The 20,548-nt window shown below is 46.2% G+C and overlaps 1 protein-coding gene across 5 annotated transcripts in view; it reads right to left on the bottom strand.

The window, feature by feature from the left end:
* Window positions 1-969: 969 nt before the first annotated feature.
* LOC106566796 (protein SOGA1) overlaps window positions 970-20,548 on the bottom strand; it is a 68,567-nt gene continuing 48,988 nt past the window's right edge. For 2 of the 5 annotated variants that reach the window (XM_014135196.2, XM_014135197.2), the window contains exons 6-14: window positions 19,468-19,584; window positions 16,689-16,817; window positions 16,071-16,301; window positions 15,307-15,462; window positions 14,852-15,019; window positions 4,967-5,221; window positions 3,753-3,826; window positions 2,138-3,638; window positions 970-1,948 (exon numbers count right to left, since the gene is read on the bottom strand). In XM_014135196.2, coding sequence (XP_013990671.2) covers window positions 1,796-1,948; window positions 2,138-3,638; window positions 3,753-3,826; window positions 4,967-5,221; window positions 14,852-15,019; window positions 15,307-15,462; window positions 16,071-16,301; window positions 16,689-16,817; window positions 19,468-19,584 — 2,784 coding nt within the window. In that variant the 3' untranslated portion in view covers window positions 970-1,795. The remainder of the gene's footprint in view (window positions 1,949-2,137; window positions 3,639-3,752; window positions 3,827-4,966; window positions 5,222-14,851; window positions 15,020-15,306; window positions 15,463-16,070; window positions 16,302-16,688; window positions 16,818-19,467; window positions 19,585-20,548) is intronic. The other 3 variants (XM_014135198.2, XM_014135199.2, XM_014135200.2) reach the window with 3 other exon arrangements.

The following is a 20,548-nucleotide window of genomic DNA, read 5'->3' as shown; positions in this document are numbered from 1 at the left end:
TGAAGGAAAAGCAGCTAACAAGCACTCAGCATATGTGGGAACTCCTTCAAGACTGTTGGAAAAGCATTCCTCATTAAGCTGGTTGAGAGAATGCCAAGAGTGTGCAAAGCTGTCAAGGCAAAGGGTGGCTACTTTGAAGAATCTAAAATATAAATATATTTTTGGTTACTACATGATTCCATTTGTGTTATTGCATAGTGTTGATGTCTTCACTATTATTGTACAATGTAGAAAATAGTAAAAATAAAGAAAAACCCTTGAATGAGTAGGTGTCCAAACTTTTGACTGGTACTGTACAATATCTCAAGACGTCAGTGGTGACAAGAGAAAAGGAAGGAGCTAACCTTCTGTAGAGGACATTGTGTCCTGTTACATTTAAAGAGAAAAGAGGTCAGGAACACAGACAGTCGATGGCTGAGGATGAAGGAGAAACACTGTGCAACATCAACTGCCTTCACTATATGGGAATGCTGCAAAGGCATTCTAGAATGCTGAAAATGAGCATTCTGTGTCTTACACTCACAAACACACAGTGCACGCACGCACACTCACACGGTAACTGATTAGCCAGAGTGTAATTGGAATTGTAACGTAACAAAGGAATGCATTGTCTCTCAAAATGGGACAAGTTTGTGTTTTTTCCTGGCAGGGAGTTATCTTTACAGCTGGGTTTAGATCCTCTTATACATCTACATCCTACAGTTCACACAGTATAGAACACGCAAGAGACAAAACTCATAGGGTCTCAGAGTCTTAACCACCATCCTATCAATGTGTGCCAACAACAGGCAGATTACAAACATTCAAACAACCTTTAGAAAACATAGGATCATCATATCATACGTAACATAAGGACGTAAATGTCCTACCCCTTCATTGGATGAAAGTCTTTCAGAAAAACAACAGGGAGGCAGTTGACATAAAAAATGAACATACGTTGATGAGATGTTTTTTTATGGTTGTTGGTTGATAACGGCAAGAGGTGGTTCACAGCAGTAGAATCCTCTGCTTGGTGTTATGGAGGAGGTTTGGACAGAGATCTCCAGATGCTGGGTTGGGAAGGGACTGGTGTTGGCTAGGGAATTGGACTGGGAATAGGATTGGTATTTGGAATGGGAGCAGCTAACAAACTACCTCATATCCCTGTCGGTTGGGAAGAAGATCCACTTTGTAGAAATCTAGTAGCCCAGTATGTGTTTTCCCTATGCAATTCCAAAAATTCCCGGGTAAAGTAGAGTGTTGTGGGTTCTGACATCATATAAGACTGTCTGAATTCCTAGGTGGTCGTTTCCACAAACTGTTTGCGTGCAAAATAGCACCCTATTCCCTAAACACTGCATTACATAGGGAGTAGTGTGTCATTACTGTTCCAGTATGTGTGTTGTGTGTGAGGTTGTTGTCCTGCTGGTAGTTGGTAGTGGTTCTGGTGCTCAAAGAGGAATCCTAGGAGATTCTGGTCTTCCTATATCCTTGGCATTAGAATGTGCTGCTTGGGTTGAGTTCCAATTCCAGACATGTGTGTGTGTGTGACAGTGGTTCTGTGTGGCAGTTTGTGAGGGATTGTGTGTATGTACAGTATGTATGTAGCAGTGTGTTGGTGTAGCCAAGATGTTTGTGTCTACGTTTTGTGACAGTACTGTAGCTTATGTGGCAGTGTGTTGGTGAGGCAGTGTGTGCGTGTGTGCGTGTGCGTGTGTGTGTGTGTGTGTGTGTGTGTGTGTGTGTGTGTGTGTGTGTGTGTGTGGGCAGTGTGAGCGTGAGCGTCAGCGTGAGCGTCAGCGCTCTCACTGATCGATCACTCATTGCCTGCATCCAATCTCTCCTCCGTTGCCGTGGGAGGCTCCTGGGAGCGGTGCATGCAGTGGCCCAGTGAATGGCGTGTGGCCGAGCGGGAGGGCCGGGCGAAGCAGGAAGTAAGCGACTGGGAGTTGCAATCACACGCTGCATCCTGAGACAGGGAGGAGACATTAAACAGTTATGTTATAATGCAATCCAATGAAAGACAGCTGCTCAAATAATCTGCTTGGATATGATGTCCTGTATGTATGTGTGTGTATGTGTGTTTGTGCGTGCGTGTTGTGCGTGCATGTGTGTAGCCCTGTCTCTGTGTGTGTGAGTGAGTATGTGTGGGACCTACCTCCATGCTGGAGCTCAAGGTCAGGTCCCTGGCAGTGAGATCGTTAGCAGTGGCCCCCAACTCCTCCCTGGGCATCTGTCTCATGAACCTCTTGTTGACGATCTTGGTGACGCTGTCGTTCCCCACCAGCGAAGCCCCGGAGAGGCACTCAGGCTTGGGCTCATCCATGGCCCCAACCTCCCTCTGCCCTCTCTCCCCTCCCCCAGGCATGGTCGTTCCGGTCCGGCCGCACACGTTCCTGAAAAATTCCTGGAAGGGGCCGTATTTCTGGCCTCCGGTGTCTGGTCCAGGGCCAGAGGGCTTCCCTGCTGCCTGGCGGGCTGGGCTGGCCCCTGGCTCACTCTTCCACAGGGACTCTACGCTGCCGGAGTGTTCCACCACGCTGAACAGGCTGGACAGGCCATCGTTGAGGCCGCTGAGCACGGGGCTGTCCCTGGTGGTGGTGGAACGGGCCCAGGCCGAGCCGCTGGAGGTCGAGGACCGCTGGTGGAGGTTCCACAGGCTGCGGTCTCTGGAAGAAGCTGAGGACAATCCTCCTCCGTCCAGCTTGGAGGAGGAGGCGGAAATGCGTCGCTGTAGCTTGGGGGAGCCGAACTTGGGCGAGCAGCAAGGCCTGTCGATGCGGCTGTGCACCTTATCCAGTGATGAGGAGATGTGGCGCGAGCGGGCCGAGGCCAGCGACGACGAGGGCCTGGGGGACCAGGAGGATTTGGTGTGGAAGCCCCCCACCCCCCGAGACCCGAGCCCGTCCGTCTGCAGCCCCACGCTCACAAACTGGACCGTCTGGGTGGAGCGGCTAGACACCCCCACTGTCTGGCTGCTCGCATCCTTGCTGCACTTCCTCTCCAGAGAGCTGGAGCGGATGGCCTGGCGCACGCAGTTGGTCATCTCCTTCATGTCGTCCGAGAGGTTGGCAGAGATCTCCAGGCCGTGGAAGGGCGCCACCCCCGCGCCACCGCTGCTGTTCTCCAGAAGGTCCCTGTGCTGCTTGGACAGAGAGCTCAACCACTGGTCATAGGACGAAGAGGAGGAGGCAGAGGAGGAGGGAGGTTGGCCCTCCAGGGCCCCAGCGTCTGAGGGAGTTGAAGCCCGAGACAGGTGGCCTTGCTGGGCTTGAGGTGTGTCCTGCTTCTCCTTGGCCAGCCGGCTCTCCATACGGCGCATGGTAGGGGGGCTGTAGTAGATGCGGATGCCGGTCTTGTCGGGGGCCGTGTAGCTCCTCTGGATGCTCTCCAGGTCCAGGAAACTGCTGGGGGAGCTGGGGCAGTCCCACGTCTTGAAGGGGGCATCACCCTGCTCCATCAGAGCCATCTCATTGGTCAGGTACTTCCAGTTCTTCCTGGTGAGGTCACCCGGGTCTGTGTGGGTTAGAAGGGGATGGGCCTGGGTGCTGGGCTGGTCCTTCTCTCCCTCCTCATTGGCTGTACCGTTGACCTCCTGATCCGGAAGGAAAGGACAGGCCTCCAGCAGACCCTCCAACATGGACGGGATGGACTTGGTCCTGATAGAAGAAAAATTATATTACTAAACATGATTGTTTTATTTTTCAGGTATGACTATACATTTTTCATGATCTTTGAAAAATAGCTTTTTGCACATCAAATACATATGTTACCTTGATAAATTGGTTCCATTTGTAAAAACGTCCAGTGCAGTTTTTGTTTCAGGGGTGGTTTTGTAGTGCAGAGACTGTGAGGGAGAAAACAAGGAGACATTTTTTGTTTCCTGTCCAGCCAGTCCGGTAGGTTTATAGGCAATGTTTAATGGAGGACATGAGGATGTGGCCATCATCTAGGAGTTACAGTATTTATCCCTGACAAAGGCCTTGCTGTCCCTGTAATGATGCTGACTCAGGAGCTTTCAGCTCACAGGGAGATGAGCTCACACACACACACACACAAATAAAAACACATATTTCCTCTCAGAGGGGGGAGGAGGGAGGAAAGAGGAGGGAGAGGGGGTAGAGGAGAGAGGAGGGGAGGGAAGGGAGAAGAGGAAGGATGGGGTGGTTCAAATTAATCCTACAGTACATGACTGCTGTATTTTGATGAACAATGCAAATGTGACTGACTGACAGAGAAGCAACAGTAGGGCTACGACAGATAGGAGAAAAGAGTAGCGAGAGAAAGAGGCGTCTGTCTGAAATAATGACATGTCCTCTTGTGTGCTTGGCCTCAGTGCTATGTTCCTGTGCCGTTTTCTGACACAATAAGTATTGGAGTGCGAGAGACCTATTTTCCAAGACCAGCCGGTCAGTTTTGGGACAGACTGGATGACAGCCAGACAGACACAGGTAATGAGGCTGTGCTGGTAGAAGAGCCAGTCAGACTATAACACACACACACACACACACACACACACACACACACACACACACACACACACACACACACACACACACACACACACACACACACACACACACACACCCTCCAGTGTGGTCTGGCCATGCAGCAGACACACTCATGTTCAGCAGCATGTTGTCTCTCCCTGCATTCCTCCACTGGCCAGTTATCCCTAACCCTCTATGGAAAACACTAAGCCACTAGTCACAGAGTACAGTAATGCATACACGCCAACAATGTCCTACCAGTGACATTAACCTTCCATTCCACCCCAACAAAAGACCACACAGAGAAAACAAATAGCCAAAGATGATGAGGAGAAAGGAGGAAAATGAGGATAGTCACTAGACGCTACAAGGGTAGCTAGTGTCACTCTCAGTACTCACTACATGGCTAAGCTATAATACTAGACCATGCTATAATAGAATAGAGTGTAGAGCAGAATATAAGCTTATCAGGACTGAGGTGCCAATAATCCAGTTACCATCTTGCACTGTAGCCTCTGCTCCCACTGGCCCCTCTCCTGACTGAAATGCTCTAGGAGCTCCAGCTTCTCGCGGTTCCAGTTCCTCTCGCACATCTGCAGCTGCTTGGTCAGGTCCATGACGGCGGCATATGAGTCGGCCAGGAGGTGCTGGTGCTCCTCACGCTCCCTCTTCAGCGCCACCTTCAGGTCGGGAGGTCCTTGGAGGTCCTTCTCCCCCCCGGCCAGGGCAGCAATTCCCGCCTTGATCTCCAGCTGGGGGGAGGGTGACAGAGAGAGGGTTGGTGAGGCTGGTGATTATGTGACACTATGGGGGATGTAGTGCAGGTCATAAGTTCTTGTTCCATGCATGTTTGAGCAGCTAAATTACATTTATATGTGATGATGTAATACCAAAAGTAATGAATCCCCAAATGCTCAACAAACCCATCCTACACTCTCTCACTGATTAACACACCACATACATTTATTTTCCTTTTTTTCCATCACTGAAAACACTAACATTTTTATCTGAATATCTAAACAGACTATTAGCTTGAAGTATTCCTCCCTCTATAAAACGAGACGTGGAACGAGGCACTTAATGAGAAAAGCCCTATAAATAAAGAACAGCAGCAGATGCCTCTTGTGTGTGTGTTACTTTTAAGTCATCCTTCCCTTGTTTCTAAGATGGAAGAGAAAACCTGTAAACTCATCAATCAGTCACATTAAAAGACAACAGCTAAAGGCGCCCGCTACGTTTCTCCCATCCTCTCCCTCCTCTCCAATCCCCCCATTAGAATGAATCAAGCAGTGCTTCAAAGCTGAGGCGATTGCTCTTTATTTCTTTTACGAGTCTGTCTCGTTTTTTTTTCTCGCATTTGAAGTCACAGCTTTCGGGGGAGGGAGCCCCATCAATCGCCATGGTGCCTGAGGATGACTGCAGGTTTCTGCCTTATATGGTGCTAATGGAGGAGTCTGGGTGGCCTTTCGGACCACTATGCCATTCATCTCTGACGGCGACGGAAGCGTTGATCTCATCTGATGATGAATATCCATAATGAGTTTTATTGGTGAGACGTTGCGGGGCTGTGACTTAATGGTTGTCTGCAGGTTTATAGCACAAAGAAAGACATTTGCTCTGAACGCTCCCAATTCACCCCAAAACCACTGAAGACAGATATGAGTCCCAAATGGCACTATGTTTTAGTGCACTACTTTTGACCAGGGCCCACATAGGCCTCTGCACTATACAGGGAATAGCATTTGTGACACAACCTTCCCTAGAGAACTGTCTGTTGGCATCTGTAGGCATTAGGCCATAAGCCTGGTTCCACAGTGCAACAGCTGCTGGTGCCATGCCATATTGCCAGGATGCCATCCTACTTCTGTGATTGGCTGAGCAGAGCAGGAAGAGATTGGACCCAGCTTTGCCATCCAGTTCATTCCTGGGCACCAGCCCAGTGGGTTTACACAATACAAGGGTACAGTAACGGCATAGTTTATAGGGGTGAAGGGGTAAAGGGAGAATAGTAACATTGTGTGTGCGTGAGTGTGTGCGTGCGTGAGTGTGTACGTGCATACTCCGGTGCGTGCATGACTCTCAGGGCGGGGTAACAGATGATGAATAAGTTTCTTAAAGAATAAGAAAAGCAAAATGAATCAAGCTCTGATTATGCCATAAAGGTTAGTCAGTAGATCTGATTTAATAAAATAAATGCAATGCATTTGGGGAATGGGCAAGCTGTTATCTTTTTTGATGGAGGTGGCTGTTATGGTGACCGTATTATTGCCACACTGGCGATCACGAGTCATGACCACAGTCAAATTCCACATGACTATTTAGTCATGATAACTAGGCTTCTCAAAGCTCTGATGCTGCTGATGGTCATTAGTCACCTACCAAACTTGCTAACTGCCTGGTACTCAGCACTCTATTGTCCCTCTAATCACTCTGACATCAATGCAAATATAATCGAATGTCTAATCAAACACTTCATCAGAGCCCATGAGCTCATGTTGTGCAACATTTCTATATGCTATGCAATTGCGTGAGAAAACAGAGTGATGGCCGCTATTAAAAAGAGGAGGATTCCATCAGCTTTCTATAGGCTAGGCCTACTATATTTATTTCTCAACTTTCCTAATTTTAAGCACATTGCTTCTCTTTACAACAGAAGTATAGCCTACCTGGCTGGCATGAAAATGAACCACTGGAAAAGCGTCCTCCATTCGCTATTTTAGCGTATAGATGACGTATTTTTTTCCCCTGTCTATGTTTCGAGACAAGTGCATGACAATGGTCTATTCTATATATTTCTCTGGTCACCCCTAAAGCCAACTCCTCCTTTGGTCGTCTCTCCTTCCAGTTCTCTGCTGCCAATGACTGGAACGAACTACAAAAATCTCTGAAGCTGGAAACACTTATCTCCCTCACTAGCTTTAAGCACCAGCTATCAGAGCAGCTCCCAGATCACTGCACCTGTACATAGCCCATCTATAATTTAGCCCAAACTACTACCTCTTCCCCTACTGTATTTATTTATTTCATTTATTATTTTGCTCCTTTGCACCATATTATTTATATTTTAACTTTGAACTTTCTTCAAATTACAAATCTACCATTCCAGTGTTTTACTTGCTATACTTTATTTACTTTGCCACCATGGCCTTTTTTGCCTTTACCTCCCTTATTTCACATCATTTGCTCACATTGTATATAGTCTTGTTTTTTTTCTTATTTTTTTTCTACTGTATCATTGATTGTATGTTGTTTTACTCCATGTGTAACTCTGTGTTTTTGTATGTTGTCGAACTGCTTTGCTTTATCTTGGCCAGGTCGCAATTGTAAATGAGAACTTGTTCTCAACTTGCCTACCTGGTTAAATAAAGGTGAAATAAATAAATAAATAAAAATAAAAAATTCTAAATCCAAACAAATTTCACAAGATATTATTTAGTATATGTAAAGACAAGATTCAAACAATATTAACCTATGACTTGTGAATGATATATTATCAACGGTGAATGATGCCCAGCTTTTAGGCTATAAGGCAAGAAACAGAGCATGCCTTTTTTTAAGTCGCACATCTCATGTAGCTTAGCCCATAGGCCTATATGTTTTGATAAGGTTTGTATCTCAACTAACGTGGCCAAATAACTTCTTAAAATGAAGCACATTAATCTGCTTTACAACCGGTGTAGAGCCTAACTGGCATACAGTGTATTCGGAAAGCACTCAGACCCCTTGACTTTTTCCACATTTTGTTACATTACAAATTTATTCTAAAATTGATTCAATTGTTTTCCTCCCTCACCAATATACACACAATATACCATAACGACAAAGCAAAAACAGGTTTTTAGAAATGTTGGCACATTTATTCATCAATGATCTCTGTACTTTGCTCCATTTATCTTTCCCTCGATCCTGACAAGTCTCCCAGTCCCTGCAGCTGAAAAACATCCCCACAGCATGATGCTGCCACTACCATGCTTCAACGTAGGGATGGTGCCAGGTTTCCACCAGACATTACGCTTGGCATTCAGGCCAAAGAGTTCAATCTTGGTTTCATCAGACCAGAGAATCTTGTTTCTCACGGTCTGAGAGTCCTTTAGGTGCATTTTGGCAAACTCCAAGCAGGCTGTCATGTGCCTTTTACTGAGGAGTGATTCCGTCTGCCACTCTACCATAAAGGCCTGATTGGTGGAGTGCTGCAGAGATGGTTGTCCTTCTGGAAGGTTCTTCCATCTCCACAGAGGAACTCTGGAGCTCTGTCAGAGTGATCATTGGGTTCTTGGTCACCTCCAAGACCAAGGCCCTTCTCCCCCGATTGCTCAGTTTGGCTGGGCGGCCAGCTCTAGGAAGAGTCTTGGTGGATCCAAACTTCTTACATTAAGAATGATGGAGGCCACTGTGTTCTTGGGGACCTTCAATGCTGCAGACATGTTTTGGTACTCTTCCCCAGATCTGTGCCTTGACACAATCCTGTCTCGGAGTTCTATGGACAATTCCTTCGACCTCATGGCTTGGTTTTTGCTCTGACATGCACTGTCAGCTGTGGGACCTTATATAGACTGGTGTGTGCCTTTCCAAATCATGTCCAATCAATTGAATTTACCACAGGTGGACTCTAATCAAGTTGTAGAAACATCTCAAGGATGATCAATGGAAACAGGATGCACCGGAGCTCAATTTCGAGTCTCATAGCAAAGAGTCTGAATACTTATGTAAATAAGGTATTTCTGTCTTACATTTTTTAATACATTTGCAAACATTTCTTATTACCTGTTTTCGCTTTGTTATTTTGGGGCATTGTGTGTAGATTGATAATAAAAAATTTTTAAAAAAAGTATTTTGCCCCTTTTTCTCCCCAATTTTGTGATATCCAATTGGTAGTTAGTATTGTCCCATCGCTTGTGAGAGAGGCGGTGGTCGAGAGCCGTGCATCCTCCGAAACACAACCCAGCCAAGCCACACTGCTTCTTGAGACAATGTCCGCTTAAATCAGAAGCCCACCGTACCAATGTGTCGGAGGAAACACCGTACACCTGGCGACCGCGTCAGCGTGCATTGCACCCGGCCCGCCACAGGTGTCGCTAGTGCGCGATGGGACAAGAACATCCCTGCCGGCCAAACCCTCCCCTAACCCGGACGACGCTGGGCCAATTGTGCGCCGCCCCATGGTTCTCCAGGTCACGGCCGGCTGCGACAGAGCCTGGACTCCAACCAGGATCTCTAGTGGCACAATTAGCACTTAGACCACTGCGCCATTCGGGAAGCATTGATGAGGATTTATATTTAATTATCAATTTTAGAATAAGGCTGTAACGTAACAAAATGTGGAAAAAGTGAAGGGGTCTGAATACTTTCTGAATGCACTGTACATAGGCGGCGTGTGAGCTTCACATTTGGGGAAGATAATTCTCCTCAGCAAAATGCAAGGATTACATGCGTAACCGCATTTGTGGTCACTTTTGAGAATGATGTTTTCCCACTAATTGATTGCATTTTGGAACATTCACTCTTTTAGCCAGCCAATTGCTGTCTGCATTGCTGCACTTATAATGTGAAAAAATTGCCTAATAGTTTATCAACATTTTAAGCTCAATGTTCTGATCTGTTGCATCAGCCTCATTGCCTTTAATTTTTTTTGTTTTTTGATGCTAGCGGTTGTATTAATTTGGGATCTATTGCATCCCACAACTGTACCTGTCATGCCCAGATCTGTTTCACCTGTCCTTGTGCTTGTCTCCACCCCATCCAGGTGTCGCCAATCTTCCCCACTTACAGTGGCTTCAAAAGTATTCACCCCATTGGCATTTTTCTTATTTTGTTGCCTTACAACCTGGAATTAAAATGGATTTTTGGGGGTTTTGTATCATTTGATTTACACAACATGCCTACCACTTTGAAGATGCAAAATATTTTTTTATTGTGAAACAAACAAGAAATAAGACAAAAAATCTGAACTTGAGCGTGCATAACTATTTACCCCCCAAAGTCAATACTTTGTAGAGTCAACTTTTGCACCAATTACAGCTGCAAGTCTCTTGGGGTATGTCTCTATAAGCTTGGCACATCTAGCCACTGGGATTTTTGCCCGTTCTTCAAGACAAAACTGCTCCAGCTCCTTCAAGTTGGATGGGTTCCGCTGGTGTAAAGCAATATTTAAGTCATACCACAGATTCTCAATTGGATTGAGGTCTGGGGTTTGACTAGGCCATTCCAAGACATTTAAATGTTTCCCCTTAAACCACTGGAGTGTTGCATTGGCAGTATGCTTAGGGTCATTGTCCTGCTGGAAGGTGAACCTCTGTCCCAGTCTCAAATCTCTGGAAGACTGAAATAGTTTTCCCTCAAGAATTTCCCTGTATTTAGCGCCATCCATCATTCCTTCAATTCTGACCAGTTTCCCAGTCCCTGCCGATGAAAAACATCCCCACAGCATGATGCTGCCTGGCGTTCTCAGGGTGATGAGAGGAGTTAGGTTTGTGCCAGACATAGCATTTTCCTTGATGGCCAGAAAGCTACATTTTAGTCTCATCTATCCAGAGTACCTTCTTCCATATGTTTGGGGAGTCTCCCACATGCCTTTTGGCAAACACCAAACATGATTGCTTATTTTTTTCTTTAAGCAATGTCTCTTTTCTGGCTACTCTTCCGTAAAGCCCAGCTCTGTGGAGTATACGGCTTAAAGTGGTCCTATGGACAATACTCCAATCTCCGCTGTGGAGCTTTGCAGCTCCTTCAGGGTTATCTTTGGTCTCTTTGTTGCCTCTCTGATTAATGCCCTCCTTGTCTGGTCTGTGAGTTTTGGTGGGCGGCCCTCTCTTGGCAGGTTTGTTGTGGTGCCATATTCTTTCCATTTTTTAATAATGTATTTAAATGGTGCTCCGTGGGATGTTCAAAGTTTCAGATATTTTTTTATAACCCAACCCTGATCTGTCCTTCTCCACAACTTTGTCCCTGTTTGGAGAGCTCCTTGGTCTTCATGGTGCCACTTGCTTCGTTAGTGGTGTTGCAGACTCTGTGGCCTTTAAGAACAGGTGTATATATACTGAGATCGTGTGACAGATCATGTGACACAGATTGCACACAGGTGGACTTTATTTAACTAATCAAGTGACTTCTTAAGGTAATTGGTTCCACCAGATCTTATTCAGGTGCTTCATAACAAAGGGGGTGAATACATATGCACCCACCACTTTCCGTTTTATATTTTTTTAGCATTTTTTGAAACAAGTTATTTTTTTCATTTCACCTCACCAATTTGGACTATTTTGTGTATGTCAATTACATGAAATCCAAATAAAAATCCATTTAAATTACAGGTTGTAATGCAACAAAATAGGAAAAACGCCAAGGGGGTGAATACTTTTGCAAGGCACTGTAACCCCTGGGTATTTATACCTGTGTTTTCTGTCTGTCTGTGTCAGTTTGTCTTGTTTGTTCAAGCCTACCAGCATTTTGTGTCTCAGCTCCTGCTTTTTCCAGTATCTCTTTTCTCGCCCTCCTGGTTTTGACCCCTGCCTGTCCTGACTCCGAGGCCGCCTGCCTGACCACTCTGCCTGCCCCTGAGCCTGGCTGCCGTCCTGTACCTTTGCCCCTACTCTGGATTACAGACCTTCGCCTCACCTGACCCTGCCTGTCGTCCTGTACCTTGACCCCACTACTCTGGATTATCGACCCCTGCCTACATTGACCTGTCTTTTGCCTGCCCCTGTTGTTACAATAAACATTGTTACTTCTACACAGTCTGCACTTGGGTCTTCCCTGAAACCTGATAGTCTGGTACTATGTTTGGGCTCCCGAGTGGCGCAGAGGTCTAAGGCACTGCATCTCAGTGTTTGAAGTGTCACTACAGACACCCTGGTTCGATTCCAGGCTGTATCACAACCGGCCATGATTGGGAGTCCCTAACCTTTATTTAACTAGGCAAGTCAGTTAAGAACAAATTCTTATTTACAATGACGGCCTACCCGGCCAAACCCAGACGACGCAGGGCCAATTGTGCGCCGCCCCATGGGACTCCCAATCACGACCGGTTGTGATACAGCTTGGAATCAAACCAGGGTCTATAGTGACGCCTCTTGCACGTGCCTTAGACCGCTGCGCTACTCAGAAAGAGAGTCAACGCTTTGATTATGGCCATGATTCATACAGGTGACGCCTTTTTAAAGTGTTTCAACTGAATTACATTGTCATCTGGGTCTTCTGGTGATACACAAATCAGGATTCTAACCCGGGGTAGAATCTAGACTTCACCCAAGGCAACAGACTGAGTCATGCTCCTACAGTCCATGTAGGCCATTATTTCATCAGGAAATATCAATGAAAAAAATAAGTTAGTTGTGTCCAGTTTAATAAAGGTGTAGAACCAATGCACAAGAAGCCCCTTTTCCTGCCTACTCAACCCTCCCTTTCCCTCTCTCCCTCCCACCCTGACACACAACACATTACTACTGCCAGGGAGGAGAGAGACAAAAGCCTCTACGGTGGATACAGGAGGAGGAAGGAGGGGGGGATGGATGAATGAAAAAGCCTGGCCCAGGTTGTAAATTGTGACCCAGTTATGGTGTTGAGTAGCTGTGTTGGCGCCGCCAGGAAAGGGATCCTCATGGCACAGTGCTGCTCTCAGGGCAGGCAACCATTTAGCTGTGCCCTTACAGACCCATGGAGGAGGGACTGCAGAGGGAGGGAACAGTCTGACAGGACCAAGGAAACATGCTTCAAACTCTCTCTGTTTCTACTGTACTGTACCTCTCTCTCTCTTGCGCTCGCTCTCCCTCTGTATATTTCCCTGTATATTTCCCATTATCTCTCTCTCGCCTTCTTTCTCCCTCTGTTTATTCCCCCTCTCTCTCTCCCTCTGTTTATTCCCTTCTCTCTCTCTCTGTTTATTCCCCACTCAATTCAATTTAAGGGCTTTATTGGCATGGTAAACATATGTTAACATTGCCAAAGCAAGTGAAGTAGATAATAAACAAAAGTGAAATAAACAATACAAATGAACAGTAAACATTACACTCACAGAAGTTCTAAAAGAATAAAGACATTTCAAATGTCATATTATGTATATATACAGTGTTGTAACGATGTGCAAATAGTGAAAGTACAAAAGGGAAAATAAATCAAACATAAATATGGGTTGTATTTACAATGGTGTTTGTTCTTCACTGGTTGCCCTTTTCTTGTGGCAACAGGTCACAAATCTTGCTGCTGTGATGGCACACTGTGGGGCTCTCTCTCTCTCTCTCTCTCTATCCCCCTCTCATTAATCCTCTCCATCTCTTCCTCTCTTAATTCCTTTTCTCTTTTTCGCCTTCTATTTCCCCACTGGTCTGATAATATATACATTATTTCGGTGTAATGTGGGGACCTGTCTCAAACCCTGTTCATTTGAGTCATTACGGAGGATGCTGTTATGAGAGTGTCTTAGGTTCCGAGTAGTCTGTATATTAACCTCATCTCTCACTGCCAGGTACCTCTCTCGCATGCAGGCACGCACACAGATGCGCACACACACACACACACACACACACACAAAGTGAACAGAGGTCTGGGGGAAAAGTAGACGACCAAACTAAACCCCAGACAGATAGATAGGCACAAATCCACCACCTCAGGATATCAGCAGTTTCAAGCCATTTGTCAACATGAGTATTGGTGATTAAATGAATACCCAGTGACTGATTCATACTTCTGATCATCTGTAACATAGCTCCCCGCAGCTCGGCAGCCTTTCTCAGTAAATTGTAACAAATGACAGGTCATGTCATCCTTTATGAATGGGTAACTTGATCTTCGTACAGCCTCAGAGGGTGCTCTCCTGCATGCTGAATGAAGACCTTTCTCATTTATAACTAGAAAACCCCACTTAATGGTCATACAATCAATGTCGTTGCCTCAGACATCCAGGTAGCCAACAGGAGAAATGATTGGGGCCCAGTAGGTATATAGCATATCTGACTGATCAGGCAAGAGTCTTTATTCTACCTCCAACTACATCCTAACCCTGATGACCAGGGTCCTATTATCAGCCTTCTATATCCAGTAGTCTGTGATACCTGGCTTTTATAACGGCTGATGTATTACCCTCCCAGGGATGCTTTATGCTAAGCCTCTTAGATAATGGTCAGCCAGGGAACGTGACAAATGTGAAATCCATTGGTCTGTAAGCTACATAATAGATTGGCCTCTGAACTAGCCAAATAAGGTTTTTAGTTGGTTTTAGGTAAACTATGGGTTTGAAACTATAACTATACAACAGAGGGTTTCTATAGACTACCTAGCACAATACCATGTCAGCCATATTGAGTGTACCCATGAGGGTGAAGTCAAATTTCCATTCTAGTAATTATATTTCAATGCTAGTTGCGCCATTCTAAGTGGTGTGGTCTTACCTGGGTAATGAGGCTCTTGAGCTCTGTCCTCTCCACCTCCCAGGAGGCCTTAGCGCGGGCAAACTGCTGGGTCAGTTCCTGAGAGCCCTGGCGCTCCTCTCGCAGCTCTCCGCTCAGATCCTGGAGCGCTCCCTTCAGGTCCGCCAGTGTGCTGCTCACGCCGCTCGTCTAGGCCACGGACAGGATGGAGAATCAGTGAATGACCTCTCAACGTCATAGAGATGAACATGACATTTGAGAGGATCTCCATGTCATGCATTTGATCAATAACTGCTGTTTCCTGTGTGTTGTCAGGGTTGTTTTCAGTAGACACTAAACAGAAAGAACCGACTGAAACCGAGAGGAACTACCTGAACTTGTCCAATAACAAAGGCTTCTTTTTGTTTTCTGTAGCAAAACATTTTTGCAACGGTGTGCACTAATGAATTTGACCCAGGTGTGACCTGTTCCTGCACCTGTGTGTAGCTCTTCTCCAGCACACAGAGCTCCTTGGAGATGGTGGGGCAGAGGTGCTGCTCCTCTGCGGAGGTCATCTTGTTGTCTCCCTGTTGGGGGTGGGCGGCCAGACTCTCCTCCTCCAGCAGCAGGTACAGGTCCTTCAGGCTGTTCACCTGTAGGGACATACACAGCACATTATTAGTCAGCCAAGTTCCTTAAACAGCTCATTTATTTGATTTAACCCAGTAAATTGACTGAGAACACATTCTCATTTACAGCAACAACCTGGGGAACAGTTACAGGATGAACTAACCAATTGTAAGCTGGGGATGATTAGGTGACCGTGATGGTATGAGGTCCAGATTGTGAATTTAGTCAGGACACCAGGGTTAACACCCCTACTCTTATGATCAGTGCCATGGGATCTTTAGTGACCCCAGAGAGTCAGGACACCTGTTTAACATCCCATCCAAATGACGGCACCCTACACAGGGCAACGTCCCCAATCACTGCCCTGGGGCATTTGGATATTTAAAAGCAATTAGACCAGAGGAGAGGGTGCCTCCTCCTGACCCTCTAACATTACTTCCAGCAGCATCTGGTCTCCCATCCAGGGACCAACCAGGACAAACCAACGCTTAGTTTCAGAAGCAAGCCAGCAGTGAGATGCAGGGTGGTATGCTGCTGGCTAACGGGGATAAAATAAAATCAACCAACCAAACTACTATGCCACAGCTAAGTGGCTGATTCAAAGGGAGAGGGTGGCTAGTCAGTCCCGTACCTCCAAGACATCCTTGGCCTCCGTGTCCAGCTTGCGTCCCAGCCGCCACTGTTTGAGGAAGCAGCGCAGCTTGAGGCTGAGCAGCAGCAGGGTCTGCTTGAGCTGCTGGGACTCCTGCAACATCAGGTTCCTCTCTTGGCTCCAGAACTTCTGCTGCAGCCGCGTCTGCAGACTCAGACTCTGTAGCTGGAAGTCCCTTCTCGTCAGGGCCTTCTGGTGCTCCTCCTGCAGCTGGAGACAGAGGGAGAGACAAACACACGCAGGCAGGCACGCGTACGCACACACACATAGAGAGAGAGGAGACAGGCCAGTCAGTGGGCTACAGGGGCTCACAGTGCCAGTGTTGTTATGATAAGGGATTAGGTGCAGCACCGTTTATGGAGTTTGCTTTAGCAGAGTTTGCTTTAGCTGTTTGCTAAGTGGGTGAATGCATGTATATAATAAACTGCTGTTGTTGTACATATCATAGTAGTGATACCATACTGTTCTCAGGTGTGGTGCATACTCTGTATCAGCATTGACAAGACGTTACAGTAACAATGCTCTGTGTGGTTTAGAAGGGTTTGGCTGTAGTCAGTGTTGTGTACATAGATATAGAACAGTTTGATGATTGTGTACCTGTGTGAATGTCTGTGAGCTGCTGTGGGTGGGGTCTCTGTGATCCTGTCTCTCCATAGTCAGTTCCTCCTGCGTCCTGCAAGCATTCTCCCTCACCTCCAACAGAAGGGCCTGCAGCTCACTGATCTGCTGAGGGAGGGAGGGAGCAAGCGAGAGAGCGATACACCATTATAGCTAGATTACAATACACTCTGCAATGCTATATCACCCTGTAAAATGTAAAGCATACCACACCACTTCCCACAACTGAAAAATATCCTCAATTGATAACTCTACTTCAAACAGGGAACAACAATCCAACCTTATGTCACACAGTTAAAGACATACATCACACTCACACACCCACACCGGGCCCCATGGTCCAACAAATACACCTCATCTTTAGTACCGTCACATGCTTCATTTGGCTGTTGAGTGAGAGGAGTTACTGTTCCCCTTAGTGTTCTTCTTCTTCACTTCTCGCTAACCCGTGGTGGGGGCCAACCCAGCCTACCATTAGCGCTAACCTACGAAATGCTACTCAAATGGCCTCCATTCTAATGACAGGCACAAGACCAGCCACTCAAGCTTTTCATTATCACTCAGCGCCCAGCATTTTTTTCCTTCACCAATTAGTGTGTAGAATTTGATAAGGTGGGACAATGGGGGTGTTTTATGGAAGACTGAAATACCCTGAGGGGCATTAATAGACTCTGAAGGTTTAAAAAGAAACATTATTCCATTATCCAATATCCACTGTGTCATAATGTTCCATGGATTTCTGTGTTTAAATGGCACTTTAAGACTACTGGTTGCTGCTGTGTTTTGAGGTACAATAACAACCTTTACGTTTTGTCCCAAGATTCTCTGAGGGCTTTGAAAGATACGTGAAAATACAATGTTATTATTTTAATGTTAGCTTATTTAGATGTTGCATTGCTGGAATCATTGTTTTTTAGTTTTTTCACCAACCATTATTCTTTGTAAAAAAAGAAAGTTGCACACTCAATATCTACTCACAATCTACTACAATCTACTTGGTTATTTACTAGGGATAACCAACATCTTCGCAGTATGCCCTCCCAACAACTCTACCCTCACTGTGTATTCTGAGAGAGTCCCTGACAGTGCAAGTCCCAATTGCACTATGGCACTGTAACTCACTATTACTCAGCCAGTCACAAATTGATTTGCAGGAGATTTTGTATATAATTTACACCGTAGCCCACTTCTGCATTTCTCCCCCTTTCTCCTTCTCCTCAGCAGCCTCTGTAAGTGACTTCTGACACCCTCATTTTCTCACCAAAGGGATCCAAGGAGTAAGAGTGAAGGGAGCTCAATTTCAGCTGCTAAACCTTTCAATTTCCTCACATTCCAATGCATATTCGCCTCATAGACCATAACAATTGTATAAAAGGCTTACATTCCACAGCCAAGCCTTAGACACAGACCCCATGCATATAAATGGATAACCTGCTGTCAGTTTTCAGTGCCTTTCACAGCATTATATCAGTCTTACTGTCCTGCAGAAGAATCTTCGATTTAAGTTGCTTTCTGAGCAGGATATAGTACCCTATTTTTAACATTACACAGTTACTCTGAAAGGGTTGGTTGGTGGTAATGGACACAAGAGGCACCACACAGTGGGGAGAGACCAGGGCCGTATTCTTTAGGCACTTTGAGGGGAAAACTGACTAAAACGGGGAGGAACTACCTGAAAAACGTTTTGAAACTATGTTCCCTAATGAATAGGACCCATAACACAGTCACCCTGATGGACCCCAGGTTCCCACCAACATCCATGTCCATACATCAACCCTGTCACAGTCCTATCGACCGACCCTGTCTCTACAGACACACAGAGCACTCAGGCAGTCTGCGTGTGATAACGTCGCCTGGCGTAGGGCCAAGGTGTTACTGCCTGCCTGTCCTATCCCCTGTCCTAACCCCTGTCCTTTCCTCCTTCCCTCACCGGAGCGGGTCCTGATCTCCCCGGACCTGGCAGCCTCATCATTGATCACTGAGAGGGGAGAGGAGCAGGGTGGATGATAATGTGTAGAAGCCAACAGTAGTTTGTGATGCAGAGGTTACTGAGAGAGACACAGGGTGAATTACTCGGCCTACTTATTTCAAACACGTCACCCACAAGCTGATTTAATGTGGCCCGCTGAATGCTGTCATAGTTAACCGCCTACTATGATTATATTACTCTATATTTCGAGAATGTGTTTAATTCTGGAGATACAGAGAAATCAACTGAGGTATTGGACCTTTAATAACCAGCCTACTGACAGCAACAATGAGGTTCTCTAGTTCTCACAGTTAGGGAGTGTGTGTTCAGATGACTAACTGATTATGTGCTACAGTAGAGCCCAGAGAAAAACCTTCCCTTTCATGACTCTCATATTATAAAACCAACATTGTATATCCTGTAACAGGAGAGCGGGCTGTGGCAATTGTTTTGCTCTCTGCTCTATTCATCGCTTCTGCAGTTGCCCCTCCCTCACAGCCCAGGTTTCCAAGGAGACCTGCTACGGAAAGGTTAAACGAACACTGAGCAGCAGACACTTCCTCTGCTCACTTCAAGAGCTGATGTCATTGTGTTTACCTCAGCGTGATCTAAGCCTGATTCCCCCACTATCTATCACATGAAAGAACGAGGGAAGCTAGCCTAAAGACAGCCTAAACTGCATGGTTGGGCCATCAAGGAGTGCACAGTGTGTGTGTGTGTGTGTGTGTGTGTGTGCGTGTGTTTGTGCATGCATGTGTGTATTTTGACTGTTCTATAGCAGTGACCTACCAGGGCTGTGTCCGTCTCCTGTTTAACCTGGTTCTTGTTGCTGTCAATGTGGCTGTCACCCTCCTCCTCCTCCTGACCTTTCACTTCGCGCTCTGATTGGTCCCTAAAGTCGGGCTGCTGCATGCATGGGCAAGTTAATGAATAAAAATGAAACAAAATAATAAAAAGAGGGAAAGAGGAACAGAGGAAAGGGAAGGAAGAAGATGAGGGGAGACATATGGTAAGGAGGGAGGGAATCGAAAACAAAACAATACAACCAAAATGGAAGATCCGTAAGACACATTGAAAATAAAAAATGAACCTCACAGGACAAATAAAAGTATGTAAAGGAAAAACAGCTTTGTCAGAGTGGCGTAGGACAGAGTGGAGAACAGAACCAAAACAATGATGAGAAGTACGAGCGACGGCTGGAGGGTTGGGGGATGAGGGTGGGAGTGAAGGACAGTAAGAGGAGAGTGTAGGAGAGGGGATTAACATAATCAAAGGAGTGAAAGAAGAGAGAGGAAGAAAGGGAAAGGGAAACAAGTGAAGAAAGCGGTGGTCATGGTGCCCATGCAGTGAGAGGGGGGAGATGGAGGGACGGGGTGAGAGGGAGGGACGGGTTGAGAGAGGGAGAGACGGGGTGAGAGAGTGAGGGACGGGGTGAGAGAAGGAGAGACGGGGTGAGAGAGGGAGGGGTGAGGTGAGAGGGGGAGGGGGAGGGAGAGATGGGGGGAGAGAGCGGATGGGGTTGGGACTCAGTAGGCCTCTAATGGAGCTTAACTCTAAGCATAGAACCAACTTTACTAGAGTGCATTTACTTGGATATGCAAATTGTATTTTGATGTGTGTAAATAGATGGTGGGTTATGGTTTCTATGATTTCTTTATCATTCTAGTTGTCATGCAGCACAGTGGTGGCTCCATTTGAGCCCTGAGCTCTATGTAGCATCTATAACAGGTTATAAGGCATCAAAGCAGCATGCGTGTCATGTCATGTGTGCCGGCAGCATTCTGTGCCAGGGAGAAACCATAGTGTGAGCTGGGAAGGGGTGGGAGCAAACGGAACAGAAATAATAGCCTTGCTACAAAAAAGGAGCATA

The sequence above is a fragment of the Salmo salar genome, chromosome ssa13 (assembly GCF_905237065.1).
Source record: "Salmo salar chromosome ssa13, Ssal_v3.1, whole genome shotgun sequence".
NCBI classification, from domain to species: domain Eukaryota; kingdom Metazoa; phylum Chordata; class Actinopteri; order Salmoniformes; family Salmonidae; genus Salmo; species Salmo salar.
The sequence above is the reverse complement of the archived record's forward strand: the minus strand, read 5'-3'. Positions and strand labels throughout refer to the sequence as shown.